The 26,773-nt window shown below is 39.7% G+C and overlaps 1 protein-coding gene across 3 annotated transcripts; it reads left to right on the top strand.

The window, feature by feature from the left end:
• Positions 1-7,700: 7,700 nt before the first annotated feature.
• On the top strand, positions 7,701-26,017 carry LOC148030045 (uncharacterized). 3 transcript variants are annotated; one of them, XM_087686313.1, is made up of 2 exons: positions 7,701-8,310; positions 24,645-25,209. In XM_087686313.1, exons 1-2 carry the CDS (start codon positions 7,821-7,823, stop codon positions 24,665-24,667), a joined length of 513 nt encoding a protein of 170 aa, XP_087542439.1. In that variant the 5' UTR covers positions 7,701-7,820; the 3' UTR covers positions 24,668-25,209. The 3 variants fall into 3 exon arrangements, with proteins under 3 accessions (XP_087542439.1, XP_087542438.1, XP_087542437.1); XM_087686312.1 differs by having other exon boundaries at positions 24,642-25,209; XM_087686311.1 differs by lacking the exon at positions 24,645-25,209 and adding an exon at positions 25,377-26,017 and having other exon boundaries at positions 7,707-8,310.
• Positions 26,018-26,773: the final 756 nt, after the last annotated feature.

Below are 26,773 nucleotides of genomic sequence, written 5' to 3'. Positions count from 1 at the left end.
TGGTTGTGTATTTGTACAAAAGTTATTGTGTCCTCATGGACGGATTTCTAGTTACACATTAAACCTCCCTCAAGATTAGCGGTGGAAGCCCTTCGCCAATGGGATGATTTGACCATGCTAGAGACTAGGACTTGCCCCAAATGTGAGAGGTCTCTCTATAGGGAGGATGCTAGGCAAGTTTAGAAGGGTGCCAAGGGGGATCTAGCCCCCATAAATCCCTTGGGTTTGTTGAGGACCGGCCTAACCCCTACAAGCCCAAGATGGACTTCCTAAAAGGCCTCGATGCTAGATAAGGGTGGATTGGTGGATCATGTCCCATGAGATTTGGATACCAATCCTAGATTAGGGGATGGAATGCTAGGTTGGTATTGCATCTTGGAGAAGGTGTAGACAAATATTCTTATTTTACAACTATTTTCAAAAATGTTGTGAAATAATTTACTTGAAGGAGCCTAGTGCCCTAAAAAGTTAATTAAGGAATCCACCTTTACATGTGGAAACATATGCATGATAGGTAATTAAATAACTAAAGTTGATCCAAAGAGGAAAGCGGAAGGGCGGAACCCCCGGATGGAACCCTCGACATGTTCATCCTATAGATGGGTGGTCTCAGTGAGCTAGAAATTTTTCTTCAAGGCGCTAGGATTAGGAAAAGGATGAATGCTTGAGTGTTTAGTGTGTTGTCTTAGATACCAATCAATGTCATTTTAGGGGACTAGAATCAAGACTATACCCTATGGATAGAGAGGTCAACACGTATCACTCCCCCTCATTTCTATATACTATAAACCAAGTGCAGCATTGATTTGCTTCAGTTCAAGTTGACTTACAAAATGCAATGACTTGTAACTTATGCTAACTAAACCCTAAGTGACCTCAATCTACTCTAGGAATCTAGATTTAGGTCAATCCTTGTAGGCTATAGCTGGAACCTTTCATTATGAAGTGGACTCAAGTGAATCTAGCTGACAAACCTTATCTTATTCTAAGGAGTGATGGGAGGCATCACTTATGAATATCTCTTGATGGACCACTAATAAAATCACGTTTCTCTTTGTATGCATGCATAGAAATTCTAACCATTTGATTTTTGTGTTACATTAGATCTAATGGGTTGAAATGTAGATTTAACATTGTACAATGAAGGACTAGTTTCTAGTTGTAACCTTCTAACCAAATTTTTTGAAATAAAATCATGAGAACTGCCATTATCATGCAAAATAGTAACATCAAATCATTCACAAAACCTTTCATATTCCAATAAAGCATGTATAAAAATAGGCATACCTAGTTTCTCTTCACTCATTACTTCTTGCTACAATGTATCCATAATCTAATTAGGAGCGTAATTAAGTACTTTCTTTTGATATTGTGCAACAGAGCTGTGTTCTGATTGTTGTTTTCCACAATCGAATTGAAAATATCTAGGTTTTCCACAATGATGACGATTAAACTTGAGCTTTTTATTTTGAACATTAATATTTGCAGTTTGAGGTTTTACTTTGTTGTTTACATAACTTTGCACATTGCCACTTCTTGGTTGAAAGTTGGAAGACATGCTAGGTGGGAAAGAATTGGGATGATGAGACATTAAAAGTTTCTTTTGGTTGCGCTTGCTATTGAAAGGTTGAGATGGATGGGACCATTGACCAATGAAGCATTTGAGCAATGGATTGAAATTATTTTTCAGTATCATGCACATAAAAAATACCTTCATGAAAGAAAGTGGATTTAAGATAATTCACTTTAGCTTGGATGTTGGATTGAAGAAAATTATCGTATTTGCGTTGCAATGTCCTCTCAAGAACTTCCTTAAGCATGCATAACAACAAAAGTCTTTACCAAAATATTTCGGTAGCCACATTATCACCTTTTTGCCTAAATAAATTAAACCAATTACGTCATTCTTAAAGATGCCACTAAGACAAAAAGAAAATTAATTAAATTTTCTTGAAAATCAGACCACATCTTTAGCTCTTAGGTATTATGGTGAAGATGTTCCACCAAAGTGATGCTTTATTCGTCAAATAATTGGTTGCATACTTGATTTTATCCTTCTGAGAAAAAGTTTCTTTATCAAAATAATCATTGAATTGGCTCAACCAAGATTCCCAAAAAAGTTTTTAATCCTTTTTTCCATCAAATTCAAAAAATTGAAAAATACTTATAGCTTTTTTTTTGTCTTGCTTGGTTTATTGTGTGTCGAAAACACCTTTCAAAATTCAAGCAATTCGATTGTCTTCATCCAATACTATAGAATTTTGTTGTCATTCATACTCTTGAAGCACCTTCATAACTTCGTTTCAAATTATGTTGAAGAAGATCAATTTATTGTCACAAAGTAATTTTCGAGAGAGGCTATTCCATATTTTCCATATTTACTTCATCCATGTTCGATGGTATGGACATGGTGGTAGAAAATATTCGGTGCATAGGGATACCCCTTTAGAAGTCCCCCAAGAATAAATTCCTTGTGTGTGAATAGAAACTTGAGTTCCAAATATAAGCTGCAAATTTCGTGTGTGAAAATAGGGGCTTTGAAGAATCTTCTCGAGCTTAGAAAATAATGTTTTAGAATATCCACATAGGAACGATCTTGAAATCATAAGTAGAGAGATTAAAAACTTGTGTGAGAAGGGTGTTATGTGGAGTTGTGTGTATGTAGGGAGGGCTCTTTATAAGGATTAATAATTGCCCCCCCCCCCCCCCCCCCCCCCCCCCCCCCCCTCTCCCGACACTTAACAAAAATGACCATAAGATAAAAAAATAATAAGCTTCTAAAGCTTAAAAGCTTTGGTTTTAAAACGAACTATCACCCCTCCTAGATGATGAGGATAACACAAAATCGATGACAGCCATCCGTTTGTGATGACGGCACACATGGCAAATTTGGTGGCGAATTGAGGAAGTTTTGGAGAGGTGGGAGTAGTGGGATTAGATCAATGGCCTCTGATTAGCTGGATTCCTTCATGAATTCAAAACCACTCTCTATAAGTATATGGGTTTGATGAATGTTGTTGTGGTTTTGATAGTAAGGAGAAAGAAAGGGACTTTAAATGAACCTTTGTTAAGTCACGTTCACCCTTTGTTTTCTTGGAAGAATCATCCTTCAAAGTACTAAACTTAAGGCCTTAATCAACTGGGTAAAGCTTTCAATCAATAATTCTTTGATCGAGCCTTGTTGTTGATAATGGAGTAGCCTTACAAGATGGATGCATGCCTTCTCTATAATGTTGATGCATCCATTAATCAATGTGCTCTGATACCAATGTTGCTAGCCTTAGTCATACAACAAGCATAAATTGAAAGAAAATAGTAGTTGAAAAATTGCAAGGAAGAAGAGAAATTTCACAAAGCTTACACAATATAAGATTGGGTATAATCTCCCCCCATTTATGAGTGAGCATCTCCCCCATGTATGTATTTATTGATTGTATTAAGCTCTTGTGCTCAAAATACATTCGTGTTTTTGCTTTTCCTTTTCATGCAAAACTTGCTTTTGGCAAAATAAATCTAGAGTTGCCTAAATTCTAAATAGCTTTGCATCCACATTCATCCATGGCTTTGAACTTCTACATCTTTGGGATGAAGTAATCATTCAACTCTTCTTGTAGTTCCTCCCATGAGAAGATGGACCAACCTTGTTCTTTCTCTAATATGTACCGATTGGCTGTGTCCTCTTTGAGGTACATACTTGCTACTTCTTCCTACCTCTCTTTTGGCATTTCGGAATACTTCAAATGCTTATCTACCTTTACTATCCACTTCTTCAAAGCCAACCCATCTCTTTTTCCTTGTACTTGGTGGGTTGTGGCAACTTGAATCTCCCATACTGGTCTACAAAACCTCAAACCACTCCATCTCTCTTTTTCTCTAGGCCTTTTCCACACACACACATGCACACACACACACACACACACACACACACACTCTCTCTCTCTCTCTCTCTCTCTCTCTCTCTCTCTCTCTCTCTCTCTCTCTCTCTCTCTCTCTCTCTCTCTCTCTCTCTCTCTCCCCTTTTGTCTCTCCCTCTCATACTTTGTTGTAGCCAACACACCTACAAATTTTCATATCAGATTTCAAAGCAATTAGAGATATCAGTTTAGCTCAATCCATCAAACACACACATACCACATTCATATACTCACACACACTCTCTCTCCTCGTTGCCACATATGGATTACAAGGATGAAATTCATCATCTAACCTCAATCCTATAGCTATCAGAGGCAGAAAGTGCACCCTCAAGAGCAGTTTTTTTGTGGTTTTTTATATACTCCTTCCTTCTTCTTCCATGTGCTGCACAAGCCGCAATTGGTGCAAGGAATTACTTTTGAGATTGATGGGTGTTCCCTAAGCAATGCACATGCTGGTTTGAGCTACAGTAAAATATATGGATCTAGAAAATTGATGTCCGTGATGAGCTTTTTCTTAAGTGCTTTTAAATGCCATATGCAACATTCCAGCACCTTCTTTGCCTAGTTCTATCATATTGGTTTGTGAAAGGTGATGGTAACAAGGTCTAACCACCAATCAAACTAAAAAGAGCTCTAAGTTGCACATTGCTTTGATTGGCTCACAATGATTTTAGCTATCATATAGCTAACACCTTTGGCATTGGTGATGCAACAGTTACTATCACATCATTGTTGAGATCTTAGCTACCAATATTATATCAAGCTTCATTTTTGTTCCACTAGATGAGCATCTCAGAAAGATTATTGATGCTATGCGATTGATGATAGCCACATTAAGCTTGCCAAAAAGTCTAATATTGAGGACATTCTTGCCAAGTACTGGTGTAGGCACCATTTTCATTCTATGCTCCTCCAAGCTAAATGTGATGCACATAGATGGATTTGGGATGTCTATGTGGTGGCTTCAGGTGATGCAAATGATATTGGCCATCAGAAAGCCTCATACCAAATTGTAGACTTTGGGTATGGGGCTTGCAGGCATCTTATCACACCCTTCAAGGAGTTCCACCCTCTCGCTAGTGGTGATTAGAAGCTTTTTAATAAACACATATCTAGATGTTGTGTGTGCATTGAAAATACTTTTAGGATATTGAAGAACCGTTGGCACATTCTCAAAGGCATAGGTGTTGATCTATATTGAGTGCCCCATTGTCCATTGTGGCATTAGACAACTAAGAGTCCAATTGAGAAAATTTAGAATTAGGAATTTGGGACCACTTCATTATCCATTGTCGCATCAGACAACTGAGAGTTCAACTGTGAAAAGTAAGAATTGGGCATTTAAGGAGCCTAGAATGCGGAGAGAAGGCATGAGGGTGGAAGGAGGAGTTGTTTATGTCCATTCTACAAGTAAGCATGACGAACACGAACAAATTACATGAATAAAGTACTTAATACACAAATCTCATCATGAGTAACCGAGTACTTTTAGGATTATTAATACATGCCATGAGAAACTTGAACAAATAAGACGTGGCAAGAACATGAAAGAAATATTAGAATGAACAAGACTACATGAAGTTATTGTCTTGAACAAAGTTGCGATACCATGAGCATGGACTACACAATAACAACGGTTAAATAAACAATATTGGCTTTGTGATAAAATTAATTTCAATATAAATTGTTGAAGACTACATCTTCAATTGCATGATATATCAACCTTATTTGTTTCTGTTTTCTTAGAAATTGCAAATTATTTCATAGACTTAGGATCCATCTATCACCCATCTATTTCTGTTCCAATAATAGTAGGTGTTATCCCCCACAGAAGGGAGCCATCTACAATCCACATCAACTAGTAGAATTGAAATGATATTGATAGAGCTAGATCCTTTGTCATTGTAGGGATTGCAATAACAATAGTCATGTAATGTAATCTTCTGAATAGCTAACACTGTACAACTCACTAAGCTATCTTGGATCTTTCATGAAATTAATAATAACATATACCATTTAGGAGTATACTATAGAAACACTTATTATTAGCTTGATCTTGAATTGGATGATATGTTAAGTTTATTTCCCTCATTTTTGACAAAATGTGAAGTGACTGTAGTCTTGAGATAGAGAATAAACACACGATGACTAAAACAAATGAAGTTTTTCCATGCATATTCCAGTGATAGTGCATGTAATCTCCACTTGAGAGAAGGGATGCATCTATCAGCCCCATTGTAGAATTTCAGAAGGAATGAAATCAAATTTGAACCCTTCAAAACTTCATATCAATCCATAATTCATAAAGCTCATCCCATCACATCTTATACACAACTTAGTAAGCATCGATAGATAGTCTAAACAACAAACAAGAAGATGCAATGCAGTGAATGGAAATTGCAATTCCAGCAGTGAACAATAGTGTCCAAATCTATGTGGAGATGCTGATGTTGACAGGTTCAAAATGCCCAATTGCGTTAGTAAAATGTGGAGTTTGCAAGATGATCCAACATTGCCAATTGCAACCTACAAACAGTTTGAGAAGATCAACAACAAATTGAATTCTTTGTTGTATATTTGTCATTAACATACAGGGAACATGCATTTTCATTCTTGTGCAATATATCCTAGAGAATAGTGTATATCCTTGAGAGCCAGCCCCTCTCCTCGAGCTAAGAGAGATGATAGAAAATCTCATGAGGTTAGTACGCCTCTCTAGTATTAATCAACCACACCCAAGACTTGGTAGGATGATAAGTGATTGATTGATTTATGTTGTACCTCATGCACTCATGAACAATAGTTCACAACCTAGGATTTCATATATTGTTAGGGCCTTAATGGCCATATTACTTGACGAGGGCCAACTTCTGATATATGTTGCTAATGGCTAATCAATGCCTAGAACACCCTCGAGCCAATCAAAACTTGCAAATGGCTAGTGTACAGTGTTAGCAAGAACACAAGGAACAATAATGACAGCAAAAATAGGAGTGTTATCCACAATAGGCAATTGCAACATGCAACCTACAAATAAGAATGCTAAGATCAGTCCCAAGAGCAACAAACATAGAGCATTGTCCACATCAACAATTGCAATTTGTAGGATAAGACAACAAGTAAATGACTCTATTGAAGAGAATGGTTAGCGGTCCTCTCATGAAGGCAGAAAGGTAGAATGAAAGAGGACAAAGGGTGTGGTGTGATCTCTTGTGATGAGTTGCTTGTTAATGACAGTAACACAGGATGAACAATTTGTTGTGGCAATCACTTTTTCCGATTTCATAGCACACAAAACAGCCTTGGGGGGTGATCATCATCAGCAGAATCCCAATTGTAAAACCGCTGTGACATAGAGGCGACGGAGGTGCTACATACGGTGATGATATGTGGTAGCCTTATGGTGATCACTTTTCCGATGTGGCAGCCAAACTTCAGTTGAACTATTCAGTCCCCTATAACCATGGAGAAATCTTATGTTTGTCCTCAAACCATGATTCAATCGCCATGGTAAAAGAACTTGTTGGATTTTGGTTGGTTGTGGATTCATGACAGTCTATGATGAGGTTGACGTTTTTCTTTGTTCATGTGCGCAAACTCCCTTTGCGATTAGACTTTCTTGCCTCTACTGTGGTTGATCCTGAACACGTGATGTGCAAGGCACATGGGGGGAGGAAATTTGGTGATTGTGGTAGACTGGAATACCTATAGGCCAAAAGTTTCTCATTGTGCTAGATTATCATCTAGTGGAAATCTACCACGGTTACCTTTATGGGCCCAAAGTCGCTCATTTGCGAAGCTATCATATAGTGCATATGGAATATTTCCAGGGGAAAGAAGACTACATGGAAGGAAGGTTGGACTTAATAATGGCGTCACGGGCTTAAAGTCTCGAGGCAGTCCATGGCCATGCTCAGGCGAGCCGTAGGCTCACGGCCTTGGCTGGATCGTGTCAGAGGAGAAGGCCTTCTTAGAAGAGCCACTGCATCGCCATTGCTCCTAGATATCCAGCATTCGAGAAGTTTCTCTTCCTTGATCCCTTCAAACGGAGGAATTAGGGTTCCCGCATCACAGAATTACTGGCTTCCCATCGCTCCCGCCTTTCCTTACGCGCCCCGGCAAGTCCGCCATGTCTATGTCACGGTAGAAAACAATGATATAGATGCGGCCATCAAAGTCTACAAGAGGAAGATGAAAAACTGTAAGATTGAAGAGAAGCTCAGGGAAAAGCGGTTCTACAGTAAGCCTTCTGAGCAGCGGAAGCTTGCCAAGCATTTCAAGAAGCTCAACCGTGCCAAAAGAGAGCTCGGTGAGAAGGTCAGGATTGTGAAAGCCAAGATGGAGAAGATCAAGGAAGAGCGGAAACTTGCGAAGGAACAGCAGCGTGCAAAAGGTAAGTCTTTTGTTTTACTTGTTTCATCTAAGTGCGGTCTACTGCTATATGAATTGTGCAGTGATTTGTGTTTGAATGGGGATGCTGGATGCATTATACCCCAAGAAGTTTTAGACAAATTTCCACTATAATTTCCACATTGTGGATTATTTATGACATCATGAGTTCCTGCGAGGGAGGGATCACATACCTATCTAGGGGTGGCTGGGGCAGGGGTATACAGGCCTGTGGCAGTCCCCCTGCCCTCAAGTGCAACTATCCATCTAAATATCAAAGTATGAGCACACTTATAGCATATATGGCATTAGCATTTTAGCTACTAGAAGGCTGTCACAGGACACATGAGACAGTCCAAAGTACATCCATTGATTCATGAACCCACGAGACATTCCGTATCACTTCAATTTTTTTCATAAACATGTTGATTTTAGATGAAGTACAAGTTAATCACCGTCATGGGTCCTGCATAGAGACTTCTTTATATGACACTTTGTATGTTGCATCACAGTGCAACATCACAACATACTTTGTGTCAATGTACAATCGGGTTGGCGCTTTCGACTCACATTAGGGGATAGGGAACAATTGATGTGTACACTACATAAGATCTTATATGGTTTGAAATAGGCTCTCATGGAATGGTGTCATAAGTTTGATGCCTTTATGTGATCTTAGCAAAACATTAAATGTGAGACTGACTATCATCTATACATTAGGAAGGCTAGGGATAGCAGTCTTTTGATTTTAATCCTCTATGTAGATGACATACTAATTTTTGAGAAGTCAAATGCACTCAAGAAAAGCTTGTATGAAACCTTTGACATGAAGGACTTAGGGAATGTTGGTCACATTATTGGCATGTTCATTATGTAGAATAGAGATAAAAGGAATGCTCTATTTGTCTCAAGAGGATACATTGGGAAGGTATTGGAGCATTTCAAAATGGAGAGTGGAAAGGAAATCAATGTTTCCTCAACACTTGAAACTTATTTGAGAGTACAACTTTAATTCGGATGAGAAATAGATTAAAATGGATAAGGCTCCTTATGTGTCTACAATTGGTAACTTGATGTATACTATGGTTGCTACACATTTAAACATTGCTTATGTAGTAAAAGTGGTTGGCATATATATAGTAGACCTTAGTAAGAAGCATTGGGAGATAGTTAAGTGTCACTAGGTGGTGATACCTTTTGCAGGTGCTTTCCTTATTTATTTATATAAATATTTTATTTTTCTTTTCTTTAGTTGCTGTTGCTTTTTATCCCCAGAGTTATCTTGGATTAAATCAGGATCTTTGCATGGCCTGAAGAGGCAGCCATTGGGACAAATTGAAGTAATGGTTTGTCTGAGCCTTGGGACTGGTTCCATATTGAATGGGCAATGAAGAATAGAATGCCAGTGGTTTGGGATTGTGTGCTTAGTCACTGGAGATGGTGTAGGACAATGAGCCTGGCCAAGACATGAGATGCACATGTGAGAATGCTCACGGAATAAAAGTCACCGTAACTGAGCCACATTATACTTTTTGTCATTTGATGTGGTTGCAATGATAAAAGTTGCTTAGAACAACTTGAGGAATGCAAGGGTCACTATCTCTAAAATTTATGGAGTTACTATTTTTGGACCCTAGAATCTATTCACGTCATTATTATCGTTTTTGCACGAGGATTAATTCTCTAGTTTGTGTTGAGGTCAAATTTTGCACCGATCATGGAGAATTTTAGACCGGAAGGTTTAAATGGGAAAATTGTGACATGTATGCCATGTGGCACAAATTTCCGAGAGAGAGAGAGAGAGAGAGAGAGAGAGAGAGAGAGAGAGAGAGAGAGAGAGAATTAAAAAAAACGTAATAGGCATAAGGAGTAGATCTGAGAATGAAGTTTTGGGGAGCCGAGGGCAGATTGCCGCAAATTTATCAGCTATGGAGAGTACTTGGGATGTTGTTCTTGACATGCTGGACAGGAAGAACAGTGAATTTAGAGATCTGCAGCTGTAATTCTGCACATGAATCATTGAGTTTTGGTCATAGAAAATGCTTTCCTAAAAGGGATGTTGATCCGGTCATGCTGAATTGTCCTTTACTCAAAAAAGATGAAACCAATTGTTCACAGGTTATGTATTTTGGAACATTTCATTTTTTTTGTAAATTTTTATCTTTTAATTGATAAAGAAATACCGAGAGGGGCGCTGGTCTTTGGGGCCAATTTGGTGTTGAGCGAGGGAGTGAGGTCTTTGTTTGTGTGTGTGTGTGTGAAAAGACCAGGTATTAATTGAAGGAACTACCACTTTATGTGAGTCATAGACCAGTTTCATCAAGAGTATGCTGAGATACTTGAATGACACAAGAACTATGTGTATATGCTTTGGAAGGAAAGATGCATCTATTTTTTGACATATAGATGCTGATTTTACATATAGTTTCTCATTTTTATACAAAAGTTCTGATACACCCTAGTTCATACATAGTAAACCCTAATGCATGTCATACTTGAAAATATGGCAAACTATATTTCATACACTGTTAACTCCTAATGTATATCTTGCCAAAAACTACCTCTTATTGCATCCTAAATTAGGAGGCTGCAGCAATACATGACCATGCATCTTTTGCTTCCTTGTGTAGACCTTTGTAGGTAGCAATGTATTGGCAAATTGGCTTATGGACCAGCCTTGTACACATTGTAGCTGCTGTAAAACAATATATATGTCTCTTTTACATCCTTTTGATCTACTTAGTGGCAATAAAGTAGTGGTTTGAGAATGGTATTCTGCAACTAGCTCTTGGAGTTTGTACTTTAGTGTTGCTGTTTGTGGCTACAGTTTTATGTTATCATCAGTGGAATGGACTAGAATTTGAGCATATTTGACTTGGACCTTGCCAAGTCAGTTTCTTTTGCATTGGACAATGGCATTATTTAGGTGGATTGGTTCAATGCTCATAAGATATATAGGGTTTGAAGGTGTGTTGAGTGGAGGATTCTTGCAAAGTTTTGGGTGGAAACTATTGGTGGTTGCTTTTTCATGCTGTTGCTTCTATTACTTCAGGTTGGCACTCAAAGACCATAGAGTCTTGTTTGTAGGATTCATTTTTCACTTGTGTGTGCCTTTTGACATGGTTTGATCACCAAAATATGTAATTATTGTCACTTAAAAAACAATCTATGCTGTTCATACTGCGTTTTCAGCTTGGCAAGCCCCAAACTATTGTATTTGGTAATTTGATCAGGCAAACTTTATGGGCATTTGTGTTGCTAGGTGACCTATTGTTGACACCCATTTGCATGCCAAATCTGGTGCCCAATTTCACAAGTTGTTCTATGGTATCAAAAGGGTTTCAGTTAGTTGGGATTTTGCAGTTGGATGTGTGTTTTTTACCCTAGAAGCAACTAGTTGACCAGTGACTCCATTGAGTGAGCCACATATTTGTGTCTTAGCCACAAACGTTTCAAGACTACTCATTTTGGAGGCTTGGTCAATGCTCAAGTAGTGGCAAAATACCTACTTGTCTTTGGGTACATGGCCATTTAATTTTGAAGCTAGAAGCGACCAATTGACCAATGACTCTAGTGAGTGAGCCATATCATCGTGTTTCAATCACAAAGGTTTCACGACTTATCACGGGGAAGGTTGCCACGTGGCAAAATTGCCCCATGCAAGTGGGAAAAAAGTTTTTAAGTACTGGTGGAAGTCTATTCCAGCCATTGTGAGAGAGGAGGTTGTTAGAGAGCAAGGAGGGATTGCTGATGTGATTTGCAACCACTAGGGATTACTCTTACAGCATGTGATAGCAATCCGGGAGTAGGTGATAGTAGCCCATAGTATCTTAAAACACCGTTTCAGCAGCCTTGAAACGGACCGGCCGTTTCGGACCTTCGGGTAAGTTACTCATGAATATATCTGTGCATGACGTGGGTTCAAAATAAGGTATTTTTAAAATACAAATTTTATACATTTTTTACATACAAAAGGGTGTAATATAAAGGGGTTACTTACAGATTGAATAGAAAAGGGTTATGTTTTATGCAATAAAATTTTACAAATAAAGATATTTATAAAGAGGCCTTGAACGCACATGATGTAGAGGATATACATATAGTAACTTTCGTGAGTTCGGACCTGAACAGAAACGTCTGTCCATCATTTCGTGATCTTGCGGTTCGTTTCGGAGTTGGTTATCCAACACGTTAGATTCGCGATTTGAGTGCGGTTCAGAGACTCTAGGTCCTAGCAGGCAGCAGCGCGTTCACTCCAGCTCGAGTCCCGCGACACACTCTAGCTCCCGCCTCCTCTTCTTCTTTCTCTTATTCTTTTTCTTTATTTTCCTTCTTTTCTTTTTCTTCTTATTCTTATTCTTTTTTCCATAATCCATTATCTTCCTCTTCCTCTTCCTCTTCCTCTTCCTCTTCTTCTTCTTCCTCTTCTTCTTCTTCTTCTTCTTTTTTCCATAATCCATTATCTTCTTCTTCTTTTTTCTCTTGCTCTTGCTCTTGCTCTTGCTCTTCTCCTCCTCCTCCTCCTTGCTGCTGCTGCTTCTTCTTCTTCTTCTTCTTCTTCTTCTTCTTCGCATAATCCATTATCTAAAGGCTAATCATCATATTATGGCATCGGATTGGGATATGAGGGCTTTGGCGGATCAAAGAAGTGACAGTGCAACTATTGTGGATTGGAGAAATCGAGAAGTGTAACGTGCGTGAAAGACCACTTGGCATGCGTTTCCAACAAAGACATCGGGCTTTGTGCAAATGTGCTGGCAGAAGTAATAGTAAGTCTCCATCTTTGGCGTTGAAAGCGTATGGGTATTGAGCTAGAAGAGGATGAATTCTCTCATTCAACATATCGGGCTAATGAAGCAAAAGTGGAGTAAGGAGAGGCTAGTGGGTCTAGTGGCGCTAGCCAAATTGGAGGTGCCAGTGGCCCATAAAAAAGAAGTGCATTCATATTCGTATTGGATCCAAATATAAAAAGAACCCCGTTGCCATCTTATAGTGGTGGTGGGCAAAAGGGCTCCTTGCATGGTGCAAGTGTTCATGTTGCAGGACTTCAGAGGCAGGCAATTGTGGAGGCAACTAGAGAACTCAGACGCTTATTTATTTGGTGTGCTATCCCTTTCAATGTGGCCACTACACATTAGTGAAAGAAGACAATCAAGGCATGGAGTTGCATAGGGTGTGAGTGGGAATGTCTATCAGCATATGCATTTCCACACACGAGAGCTTCAAAGGAGAAAGTATCCATATAGGCTCAATTGGAGCCCTTGAAGAAGACCTGGGTGAAATATGGATGCACAATATTATGTGATGGATGGTCGGATATGTGCCGAATGAATGTTTACAATGTTTTAGTGTCTTCATGTAAAGGCACCATGTTCATTAAGGCCATCAATGCCTCTGTCTCAGGTCTTACCATCACAGGAGCTTTCATTTGGGAGCACATGCGATAGATCATCATGGACGTAGGAGTCCAAAATGTGGTGTAGGTGGTGACAGATAATGGAAGCAATTGTGTGTCTATGGGACGTATACTTAATGAGGAGATTCCTAGCATAGTATGGACTCCATGTGCATCCCATTGCCTTGACTTGCTTATTAAAGATGTTGGGCAAATATCTTGGGTGGATGACATTTTCAAGACAGTAACAAGCATGGTAAGATTTGTGAAAAATAGGCCATTTGTCACAAGCATGTTTCGAGCCAATAATATACTTGAGCTATTGAAGTTCTCTACCACTAGATTTGCTTATATGTTTATTGTATTGGAGGAGTTGGTACGGGTCCGTTCAAATTTGATACGGACCATTGCATGTCAGGAATGGCTCACATGGAGTGAGAGAGAGTCTTTAAAGGCTCTTGCTTTTAGGCGCAATATTTTAAATGAGAGTTAGTGGATTGAGGTAGAGGCATTGGTGAACAGTCTCACTCCTATTTACACTGTATTGCATATCACTGATATGGAGGGAAATACTTTGAGGCTTCTACATGAGTATATGGATAAAATTGACGAGGCCTTGCTTCGCAACAGCTTTTTGCTTCAAGACAAGTAAGTTTTGGTTTAACTTTTACGCATGTAATTATTTGGTATTAATGACTCCTTGATGATTGATCATTATTCCAACTTCTAAGTTTTTAACTTATTTTATCTATGATCCATCATTCTTTGCTTTGGAGAGTTGATGAGATTCGTGTAGTGTGGAATGCACAATGGGATTGATTCCATAAACCAATCTCTGCTGTCGCACAGATCTTGCATCCCCTTTAGTGCAGCGAGTAGTACACTAGTGAGGAGTTAGAGGAGGGCTTCATGGAGTACACGAGGCACCTCACGGAGGATGATATAGACATGAGGAGAGTAGAGGATGATTTGCTGGCATTCCTCCACAATCATTCTCTTCATTTTGACCGACCCACAGCTAGGCTTCAAGAGACAAAGCTTCAGCTTCTGTCTCTTGGTGGGAGAAATACGGCAATTGTGCCTCTACTTTGGTATGTGATTGGTGACTTTTATATTTTGAATCTTGATTATCTAATGCATTATGCAACCTAGGTAACAGGTTTTATAATCTATTGTCCACTCGAATGTTGATATTGCGGCTTGGATATTAGCAATTGCCAATTATTTAATCTCAATCTCTTAAATTTGAATAGAAACGCATTGCCATTTGGGTTTTCTCGCAAGATTGTAGTTTAGGGGTTGCCGAGAGGAACTGGAGTACATGGGTCCTCTTTCACATCAAAAAGTGAAACAAGCTCACAACTGCCCAGTTGGAGCGTTTAGTGTTTTGCCATTGCAATCTCCAGCTTCTTGAGAGGACCGCTTTGTCCCCCTGAACCTTCACAGGTAAATTGTATTGATTAGTATTCTGTATAATTAACTATTTAACCTTGAGTCCTTGACACTTGACATTGCTAATTTGCTTGGAAGTTGGATTGTAAATTGTGATATGTATGAACATTGAACATGCTGAATCTTCTCTCATATGATATATCTTTGTCTTGTTCACCTTTACAAGTGAATGTTGACGAGATTGATATAGAGAAGGTGTGTGATATTCCGCAGATACCATAGGAGGAGTGGGATATCTACTCTATGCTTTATGAGGAGCTATTGGCATTGGTGTATAAGACTCGTGCACAGAGGAGGGTTAGAGCGAGGGCCACATGTGGTCATGCATCACAGGCAGAGTCAGAGCTAGAGTCTGAGGTTGAGGTTGAGGTTGAGGCTGAGGCTATTTCATCAACTTCTCGTTCAAGGTTCTCGGAGTCGGACGAGATGGTACATAAATCCTCAGAGTCCGGATGAGTCATGAGTCATGACTCGTTCAGTAGTGTAGAGTCCAGACTACAGTTGCCATTTGTTCATTGATGTTGATACTTATAGCCTCACTGGACTTTGGAGTTTTGACAGATTATTCACATGACATAGTTACATGTATCATTATATCTTGATTTCACTTATTATGCATCTTGATTCTTGTTTCATTGTTCTTGATGTCAATCTCCACTGTTCTTGATGTCAGTCCTCATTGCTCTTGAGATCATAGATTATTCATGAGTCATAAATTATAATTCATTTTGTTGCCTTAAGTTTTGAAATTGAGTTTTAATTGTATTAAGCCATCTTAAGTTTTAACCATTGAGTCCTCAGTCTTGACTCCTCAATCTTCACTCACGAGTCGTGACATGTGTAATGAATCATGATTTCAATCATATGACATGAAGACTCAAGTTTTGTATGAAATTTGGGTACATGTTGTCATAGGCATTGATATATTTATATACCCACATAATACTGTATTTATTTTAGTGTACAATACAAAACGTCGTTTCCTCGTTTTCAAAATTTAGCAGAACCTCTAAAACTCCGGTTTTTCATGTTTCCGTCTCCCCTGTTTTTGAAACTATCCCGTACTATGATAACAACATAGTATTGGAGTTACTCATTGTTGTCCTAGAAGTGTCCCAACTTTCAAGCAAAGTGCATAGCAAAAATGTGCCTTGAACTCCTCATCAATGTGAAACTCCAAAGCAATCAGCTGGTTGAAAATAGAGTTAAACTCATTCAAATGTACAGACATCGTTGTACCTTCCTTCATACGAAGGTCCATAAAAAATTTCAACGAATAAACCTTGCTTGGTGCACTTTTTTGAGCATATAACTCCTCAAGTCTTTGCCACATATCATAGGTAGATTTCAATTTCTCTATGTTGTTGAAACTGAAAGAACACAACTGAGAGAGTTTGAGATCGAGCAAGAGTGAGCGTGAGAGTGTGACGGCTGGAGAGAGTGTGAGCAGAGTGAAAAGTCCGAGGCGATAAGAGTGTACCAACAATGTGTTGGTACACAAAGAATAAAATGTATTTATACTTAGAGCACGTAAAGGGTACGTTTACATCCACAATGTGCATGTACTATATACACAGAGGTTACCGGGCCTTTATATCCCAACAATCTCCCACTTAAAGGTCCGATATGAACCTCTAGCTAACCAACTTCCTCTAGTCGAATGCAATGCTCATGTTGAGCTCTGCTTAGACTTTTAGTGAGAACATGTGCAGGGTTATCTTGTGTTTTAATCTTGATCAATGTGATTTGACCATCTTCCAGAATCTGTCTGATGAAGTGATATCGTACATCTATATGCTTTGTGCATGAATGATACATGGCATTCTTAGCCAGATACACAGCACTCTGGCTATCACATTTTAAAACTGCAGTACCCATAGACATGGCGAGATCATCTGTAAGTCTGCTCAACCATATAGCTTCCTTAGAAGCTTCAGTAGCTGATATGTATTCAGCTTCAGTGGTACTCAATGCAACAATATTTTGCAACTTGGAATACCAAGAAACAGTCCCACCAGCAACTGTAAAGACATACGCGTTGGTGAACCTACGAGTGTCCAAGTCACCTGCCATGTCTGCATCACAATAACCCTGCAAACTAAGTGCATCCTACCCATAGCAAATGCTTTTTCTTTGTGTACCCTTAAGATATCGAAGAATACACTTGACAGCCTCCCAATGTGCTTTGCCAGGATTTGACATAAACCTGCTACAACTCCCACTGCATGAGCAATGTCTGGACGAGTAGCAACCATAGCATATATAAGAGAGCCACAAGCTGATGCATAAGGAACTCCCTTCATAGCATTTGCTTCCACGTCATCTTTCGGGCTGTTCAGCCATGTTAAATCTGTCCAGTACCTTTCCAATGTACTTTTCTTGAGATAAAAACAGCAATTCTGCATTCTATCTCTACGAATCCTCATGCCCAAAATATGCTATGCATTCCCCAAATCTTTCATGGAGAAAGCTGATTTCAGCTGATTTTTGAGAGCATCCAAGCTAGTCTTTCTTTTCCCAGCTAGTAACATATCATCCACATACAAAACAAGTATTATGGGGCTGCCATCTATATCCTTTTTCATGTACAAGCAATGATCTGCATGGCTGCGTGTAAACTCATGAGATAGCATAAAAGTATCAAACTTTTTGTACCACTGCCGTGGTGCTTGCTTCAGCCCATACAGGTTGCGTTTTAGCTTACACACCATCTGTTCTTTTCCATGAACTACAAAGCCCTCGGGCTGTTTCATGTATATTTCCTCATCAATGTCACCATGCAAGAAAGCTGTTTTTTCCATTTGATACAGCTCTAAATCCAAAACAGCAGTAAGAGCAAAAAGCACACGTAAAGTGGTCATCTTCACAACAGGTGAGAAGACCTCTTGGAAGTCAATCCCTTCCTTTTGTGCATAACCTTTGGCAACTAGCCTTGCCTTGTACTTGGGTTTCCCATCAACTGTCTTGACTTTGTACACCCATTTGTTTGGAAGTGGCTTTCTTCCCTTTGGTAATGACACAAGATCCCAAGTATCATTTGCATATAGAGATTTAATCTCTTCCTGCATAGCTAGCTCTCACTTATTTCTGAACTCACAAGACTTGGCCTCTTTGTATGTAAGAGGCTCACCCTCATGTGTAAGCGTCATATAATGCAAGGAGGGGTCAAACCTATGTGGTTGCCTTTTTATGCGTGTAGACCTGCGTACCCAATGATCAACATTGTCAGGAATTGGGTCTACATCAGGAGGTATATTATTTTCAGCATTCATTTGCTACTGTAAACCATTTTCAGCATGCTGTTAAAGCTGTACAGCACCTTCATTTTCATTTCCAGCACTTGCATTTTCATAATCAGCAAGCCTATCTTGCTGTCCATGACCTCCTTGTGCTTCTATTTGCTGTCCATCATCATCAGGCTCAAAAGTAACCGGCTGATCATCAGTTTCAGCTTGTGGTACAGTACCTTGAGGCTCATTTTCTGAAGTAATGGGTGGCTGCAAACTCTGAAATTTTACCTTTTTTAGATCTTCATTAGAGGCTAGAGTGCCTTTCAGCAATTTTGCCTCATTAAACACAACATTGCAGCTGCGAATAATTTTCTTGGACTGAGGTAACCACACTTTGTAGCCAAATTCACCCTCATCACCATAGCCCATGAAGATGCCTTTGGTAGATTTTGGGTCAAGTTTATTCCTCATTTCATTCCTAACATGCACAAAGGCATCACAGCCAAAAATGCGTAAATGGTCATATGAGGTCGATTTGCCAAACTAAACCTCCTTAGGGATTCCATTATTTAAGGACCTGTTTGGAGAGCGGTTGCAAATGTGAACCACGGTTTTGAGTGCCTCTCCCCAAAATGCATGAGGGAGATTAGCAGTGGATAGCATGCACCAGACTCTTTCACATAAAGTCCTGTTATATCTTTCAGCCACCCCATTTGAAGAAGGGCTGTAAGGGGCTGTAAGCTCCCTCTTAATACCATACAAGTCACAAAAGGACTTGAATTCAGTAGATGTGAATTCAGTCGATGTGTACGGTACCAATCCCATCAATGCTGCAAGCATGGTTATTTCCAAGGTACACCTTTCCATAACTGCCTGCATTGAACATAGCAAAACACTCCAAGCAAGGAGTTACATGGAAAGAGGCACCAGAGTCTACAATCCAAGTGTGAGTGACACCATCATCAATAGAGAAGAGTGCATAAATCACATCAGCCTTGGTAATCTGCATATTCTGCATGTGACATACAAGGGCATCATAATCAACTGCACATAATACATCAGCCTCTGTATGTGAAAGCTCCTCTATGACCACACTAGAGGCCACATTGGCCTTTTCTTTGCCTTTGGATGTCTCCAATGCATCTGTCTTTTCTTCTTTCTTTTTTTTTATCTCCTGCATTCTTCTTTCTCTCTTATTCCTTCTTGTAGTACCTGCAATTAGGTTTCTTGTGGCCCTTCCGACCACAATGATAGCAAGTAATGTCACTCTTATCCTTTCCTTTGCTCTTGCTCTTGTTTCTCTACCCTGCATGTGCATTTTTCTTTTCAGCCCTGTCTCTTACATTATAAGCTGAGCTGTTGCCTTCTTCACTAGACATACGTTTGATTTCTTCATTCAAGATAGAACCCCTCACCCCATCATATGAGAGATTGGGGTTATTGCTGAGTGAAACCACCAAGGTTTCCCACGAGTCCGGCAGTGTCATGATAAAAAAGATCGCCCTCAACTTATCATCAAAGTCCAAGTTTACATCTTTGAGCTGATTTAGAATCCTTGTAAATGCACTCAAGTGCTCAGCTACAGGCTTTGACTCATTGAGTCACATATTCACCAACTTGCGTATTAAATGCACCTGATTAACAGGTGTGGTGATCTCATAAGTAGTCTTCAGCTTCTCCATATTGCATAACCTGTGTCTAAACCCTTAATGTCTGTCAGAATGTCATCAGTGACACCCATCTTTATGTAAGCCACAACCTTTTTATTCACTCTGGCCCAATCTGCATCAGACATTAGTGCGGGTTTATCTTCCTGCAAAGCATCCTCACAATCCTTCAGGAACAAAATGCCCTGCATACGGTCTTTCCAAAGGTCAAAGCCATGACCATCAAACCGTTTGATCTCCATCAAACTCTTGATGTTTGAACTGGAAGAAGTTGCAGCCATTTTATCACGAACACAAGAGTAAATGCACTAATCTGCGGAAGCACAAGCTGAACTAGCAAAATACCTGCTGTTTTTCCTCAACCAGAAATAAATCTCTGCTGTTTGTACATTAACCAGCCACGGCACGGGCAAAAGATGCAGAAATTTACCAAATTCTGTGCAAATCCCCAAAATTTCAAGTCCAAAAATTGCATGAATGTCAGTCAATCTGACCCAGCTGAGTAAAGCTTTGCCAATACATGAAAAGCCCCATATTTCTGGGATTCAATGTCAGGAAATTTTACCCAAAAAGGCAAAATTTCAACAAAATTTGCAAAATCCCCAATTTAATTGAGATCACCGCTCGCGATGTCTGCAATTTCTGACTCAAAAGTCACTGACAGGCATGAATGATGTCAAATCTGGGAAAAGCCCCAAATTCTGTGGCCCGATTTGCACAAATTTTGAAACTGTGCCTTCAGTGTGTGAACACCTGCCAAGGCAAGTGGTAATGAGGGGATTAGAGAAAAATTTGATTTGTTTTTGAAAAAAAAAATGAAGGAACTAACCCGGGGGAGGGGGGGGGGGGGGTGTGTTGACCCCCGTCGTGTCACGTCGCCTGCCTGTCCATGTCGCGAACCGTCACACGACCTCGTCACATCTGACTGACACTTGCCCGCCGGCGCCGCCTGCCTGTCGCCCGTCACGCAAACCGCCCGCAGAGGCCATCTGCACGTCGTGTCGTTCTAATTGTCGCCTGCACGTCCCGCGCAGTAGCAGACGCCTGATCCATGCCCGCTGCCCAGTGCCGCTTGGTCTTGTCTGCACGTTTGCTACCAGTCGACTCTGCCTATCGCCCGCCTGCTGGAGGTCGCGTTCGAGTTGGGAAGCGTACACAGAACCTTAAGCTCTGATACCAGTTGTTGAAACTGGAAGGACACAACTGAGAGAGTTTGAGATTGAGCAGGAGTGAGCGTGAGAGTGTGACGGTTGGAGAGAGAGTGAGCAGAATGAAAAGTTCGAGACGATAAGAGTGTACCAACAATGTGTTGGTACACAAAGAATAAAATGTATTTATACTTAGGGCGCGTAAAGGGTGCGTTCACATCTACAATGTGTGTGTACTATATACACGGAGGTTACCGGGCCTTTATATCCCAACATATGTTGAAGAGCAAAGTATCTGACACAGAAAGTTCTATGGTAGAGCATGCAAGCTTATCTAACTCATCCCACTCATCTGGATCCATGGTTGCTGGTTTTACCCCTTTTGTCTTTATGGGCTTTACTTGTTTCTTTGGCACCAATACATTATAGCACTTCTTCTGCCATATAGCAAAGTTGTGTGCACCCTCAAGCTTCTTAATGTGCAAAAGATTGTTGGTATCACTGCTTCCAGCCATGATTTATTACTCAGACGTGACTCAAATGTCAACAAATGTGAGCCCAATTGTCACACAAATGACCAAGGTACAAAGCAAGTACCAACCAGCAATGAAAAAACAAGTAATTGTAGAAATTTCATATCTGCAAATCAATTTTCAGAGGCATAGAATGTGTGCTATAGCACACCACAAGCAATTACAGCTGTGCCATGGGCTAATACATCAATTTCATGAGAAAGCCCCGAATTTTAGCTGCAATTTCTGCTCCAAATGCATTTACGGGCACAAATTTGACTCACACGGTCAAAAGCCCCAAAGTTTCTCTGCTAAAACTGCTCAAATTATATCAAACATTAATCTTGAGAAGATTGCACAAGCCAATTTTGCCAAAATTTCACAAATTTTGCAAAAGCCCCAAATTTGTTGGGGTCCAATGTTCTCAATCTGCGTAGAAATGCACTACAAGTATATACCAAGACCAAATTTGACCCAAATTTTGCAAGTTTTGCAAAAGCCCTAAATTGTGAGGGGTCCAATGTGTCAAAATTTTAAGAAATTGTACCTGTCCCACTGCAATTTCCACAATTACATGAAAAGCCCCAATTTCTAAGACCCAAGAGAGTGCAAATTCCACAAATTTTACTTAGCTGAGTAAAATCTTCAAGCATACACCAAAAGCCCCAATTTTGGGGTGTAAATGCATACCCAATATTTCAGATTTGTCAAATTGTGCTTGTACACGTGTGACAGCCCGTAGACTTTACCAAGGATAAACCCCTTTAAAAAAACATGATTTCCCTTAGAAAAAGGAAAAGTTGATTGTTGACAGGTCGACGGCTGCACACGACTTGTGTTGACCTAGCCTGACTACCCCATAGCTTGTGCTGAACTGCACTGTAGCCTGTGCCGAATTGCCCTGTAACCTGCACAACACTTGCGCCGATGTGTCGCTCGACTGTCCAGCTGCACGCAACCTGCATTGGCTGCAACTGGTTGAAAGATTGTCGCCTGCCTGCCTCGTAACCTGTGACCTGTTGTGACTTGTGCTTGCACCTTGCAAGCCTGATTCATACTGATGACTTCATGTTGGCACAACTTGGACTAGCTCCGGAAGCGCGGTTGCGATAACTTTCAGCTCTAATACCAGTTTGTAGAGATGAGTGCGTAGTGGAGATGTGATGTTCAACCATGGCAATGGCACAGAGAGAGAGAGAGAGAGAGAGAGAGAGAGAGAGAGAGAGAGAGAGAGATGCATGATGTGTGGGTACAATGAGTTGTATCTCTTTTAGGTCTTTTTTGTGATAGTTATTTGTAAAGTACAAGTGCTAAGGGTGTGTTCACACCCAAGTACGTATAAAAGGCACGATGGCCCTTTATTCCCAACAACTTGTGCCTTGGCTCGTTTATCGAAAGGTGATTGGAGTCAAGTGGGTCTTCAAGACCAAGTATCATAATGATGACACTCTGGATAAGCACAAGATACGGCTTGTTGCAAAAGGATTCATATAGTGGCTAGGAGTGGATTTGCATGATACCTTTGTACCTACTGCCCGGATGGCTACCATCAGGACCGTTCTACACTTGGATGTGATGTGTATTTATAAGGCATGTATAGGATACATGGATGATATGTAATGTACATTTGCAGGTGATGCATGAGAAGTACATTTGCATGAGTTACATGTGGTTTGTAAATAATGTATGTTTTACATAAGTTTCATGTGGTACATCATTGTTGTGAGGCACTATTTATACTCAATGTATGCATTACCTTGCCTTGGTGGTCGGAAGAGTATTGGGTTTTGGCATGTGGATGCATCCCTTTTGGTTTTGATAGTGGTTGTGATTCATGTGTGTGGATCGTAACTAGTTTAAGTGATTGGAATTTTGACATGCAGAGGGCATGAGCATGGTTAAGCATTAGGTATACATGTTGTTTGACTATGATGCCCGCATGTATTTCCAATAGTAATTGATGCCTTTGTCTCACTGTAGTGCAATCAAGGACAATTGTAAGGATAAAGTGGGAGGTCTATCGCAGGGACATAAATATTGGACTTGATACTCTTTGGACACTTAATTTGGGACACTTAATTGTGCACATGTGAGCTCCACGAGAGATTAAGTTAATTGTTGGTCACGGTGACAAATAATCCTAGTCTTTGTAGTAGAGGACATTGGGAGAAGTTTTTGTGGATAGGTGTGAGTGGGATACCTAGGGCAAATCTTGGTCAAGGACATTGAATTTCCCCTTGGAAATGACTTTGGGTGTCATGGGGATTAGAGATTTAAATGATCTAATGTCCTAGATTGAGGTTTGTAGAAAGTTTCAACTCAACACTTTCAAGTTCAAGGAGGTTAGGAATTTAAAGTCAAGGTTGGGTAGCCCTCAATGTTATTTTAATGAGGACAAGGGCAAAGGGCTATGCAACTCATTTTGCCATGTGGAGGTCCCAATGAAAATTGAAATTTGCCAAATGTTAAGTTTGGATCACTTTTGGGCTACATGCAAGTGTATCTTCCATGGTGGGCTGTTAACCTTTTAAGTGCATTGCCATGCTTCTCAAGATTGCATCCAAGCACTTTTGAACAAGGTGAGCATGTGATAGATGATAGATAACATTTAAAATTGGAAGATAAGAGTCAATGAAAATAACTTAGATTGTTTAAAGAGGAGTGGTAACATTATCAAATGGCAGTAGCTTTTGTGTTGATATTTTGTTGCATTTTCTTACTTGCAAGAAGAGATTCTAAGAAGACATTACGCTGGAAAAACTCTGTCCATGTTTCACTCCTAGATTGATTATTCTCCGCACAAAAGAATGTGGTTGTTGATGCCTTGTCTTGACAACAGCAAGTAATTGCCAGTAGTATAATGCATTAGTATATTGTACTAGTGATTTGACTCAAAATGAAGGACCTTAGAAAAGTAATGTGGATTTTCAGCAGCTTCGGCAGAATGTGCAGCATAGAGTCCTAATTCCATTAAAGGTGAAATTTTGAAAAAGCAAAAGCAACTTTGTGCTAAAGACTTCTGGGAAAAAGTTGTGAAGGAATGCCATGCAATTCCTTGTGCGTGTGATATGGGAATCTCACCTACTACAATGATGTTGGACATACATTTTCTCTTAGCCTACTTTTTGGAACTATGTTTGGGGCACTTTCACTTGGCCTACTTTTTGGAGCAATGTTTGGGGCATTTGTCTGTGAATGTTTGGTTTTTTCAAAATTGTCGTCAGAGAGAGGTGAGCTGTTTCAGATATAAAAGGTTGCTAGTTTGCCCTCAGCATGCACATGATTCACGCTCAATGCATGGAGTAAAATGAACACTCATGCCTGCACACTTGTCCCTAACCTGCTCCAACAAGAGTTTTTGGCTTGCTTGATGTACACTAGACTCTAATTCTCAGATATAAGCTTTTTCAAATCCCTGTTTTGCCTATTACTACATGCAGGCTGTTATATGCTTACCCATGTGTGCACATGCACTTTTAAGGTATAAGAAGCTAACTGGACTTCGAGATTGCTGAATATGTATTGTATATGAGACTTTGAGAGAATGTTTGTCCAGTATTGTATATTGAAAGGTCGTTAGGTGGTGTTTGTCTTTTGTTTTTTGTAAAAATTATCACTTTATCTGATAATTACTAATAAATCTTTGGCGTCTTTGCCTCAAACCAGCTGCTGTAGAAGCATTGAAGCCTCAGTCACCTTCTCCTTCAACTAGGTTTCCATGGAGTTAAGTGAGAGAACAATTACTGGCAAACAGGAAAAATCAGTTGTCCTTGTGCTTTCAAAGATAAAATCTTGCAGTCTAGTTTTCTTCTCTTATATTTGCATTGTGAGTCTGATGTTGTGAATACCCTCTTGCAATCTTCTGATGCAAGTGACATGCAGTTTTTTGTGTGCTTGAGGGTTCACATGGATCCATAGAATAATGCGTCATGATTAGAGAGTAGTCTATTTCGATTAGTCATTCACGAGAATTTATGTGAAACAAACTATTTTGTCTGAAGAGCACAAATAGTTCAAGTATAGCAATACTTCATCCAAACAAAGAAAAGTGGCTGATCTTCCTGCTAAAAGGATTTTAGATTGATGTAAATGACTTGCTTAGTTGCTTGTCATCATGTGATGTTCAGTTCTTTGTGGACTTGGTTAACCTAGGATGAATTGTGAGGGAAGCAATGTGTGCTTTCGTTCTATTGATAGGGTGACAGATTACAATACTCACTTAAATGTAATGTAATAGAACATGTTTAGTGTAAAGATGCTGAAAATCAGTCATGGCGTATTTAAATAAGGGCATTTTCTGTTAACAGTGTTGTGTCAAAGAGGAGGTTTCATGAAATCGTGTGGAAGGTTGTAATTCAATTTCGTTCATGGTAGATATCCACGCTATGCTCTTTTGACGTGCCATAGGATGGCCTAAGTTGTTCTAGTAGGGCGTGTCATTCAGAAAACTGATCACTCTCGTTTTGGTCTAATGTCTCAAACTGCTTTTGCTCCTGATGACCTCTAGCATGACCCCCTCCCCCTCCCCCCCATTTTTTTTTTTTTTGGAAAACTGAAAAAAATCCCAAAATACCAAATGGTCCTTGAGCTGCAATTGCAAAAAAAACTTATTTGTACAATCAATAGTTGCTGTGGAACATAAAATAATTTTAAGTATTGTTTTGTCATGAGGTTTATGATGATGATGTGGGCCAAGGCAATTAAAACTCAAAAAGGTCATAAAGAAATGCCTAGTGTCATGCTATTGGAATGTTGCGACATTCTCTCGGCAATGGATGGTTGGGCTTTTTAATGAGGAGGGCCTCCTAATACGATTGTATTTTCATGATATAGTATTGAAAGGAAACTTTGGAAATGACTTCTTGGTATTAGAGAATAATACTATTATCATGGAAGATTGGAACATTGTTCATACTTCTACGGATACATCTAATGTGTGGCATTTTGTCTTACAATGGAACATGGGCTTGGGACAAGCTTCTGGGCTTGCATGAGCTGCTTGATTCTACAATGCAGAGGTGGGAAGATCAATAGGTTTATGTGGTGTTGAGAGTTGGAAAGCA

The sequence above is a fragment of the Lygodium microphyllum genome, chromosome 10 (assembly GCF_053477565.2).
Source record: "Lygodium microphyllum isolate KBCC chromosome 10, Lygodium_microphyllum_v1.1.10, whole genome shotgun sequence".
In the NCBI taxonomy this organism is placed as follows: Eukaryota; Viridiplantae; Streptophyta; class Polypodiopsida; order Schizaeales; family Lygodiaceae; genus Lygodium; species Lygodium microphyllum.
This window is presented reverse-complemented; position numbering and strand designations above follow the sequence as displayed.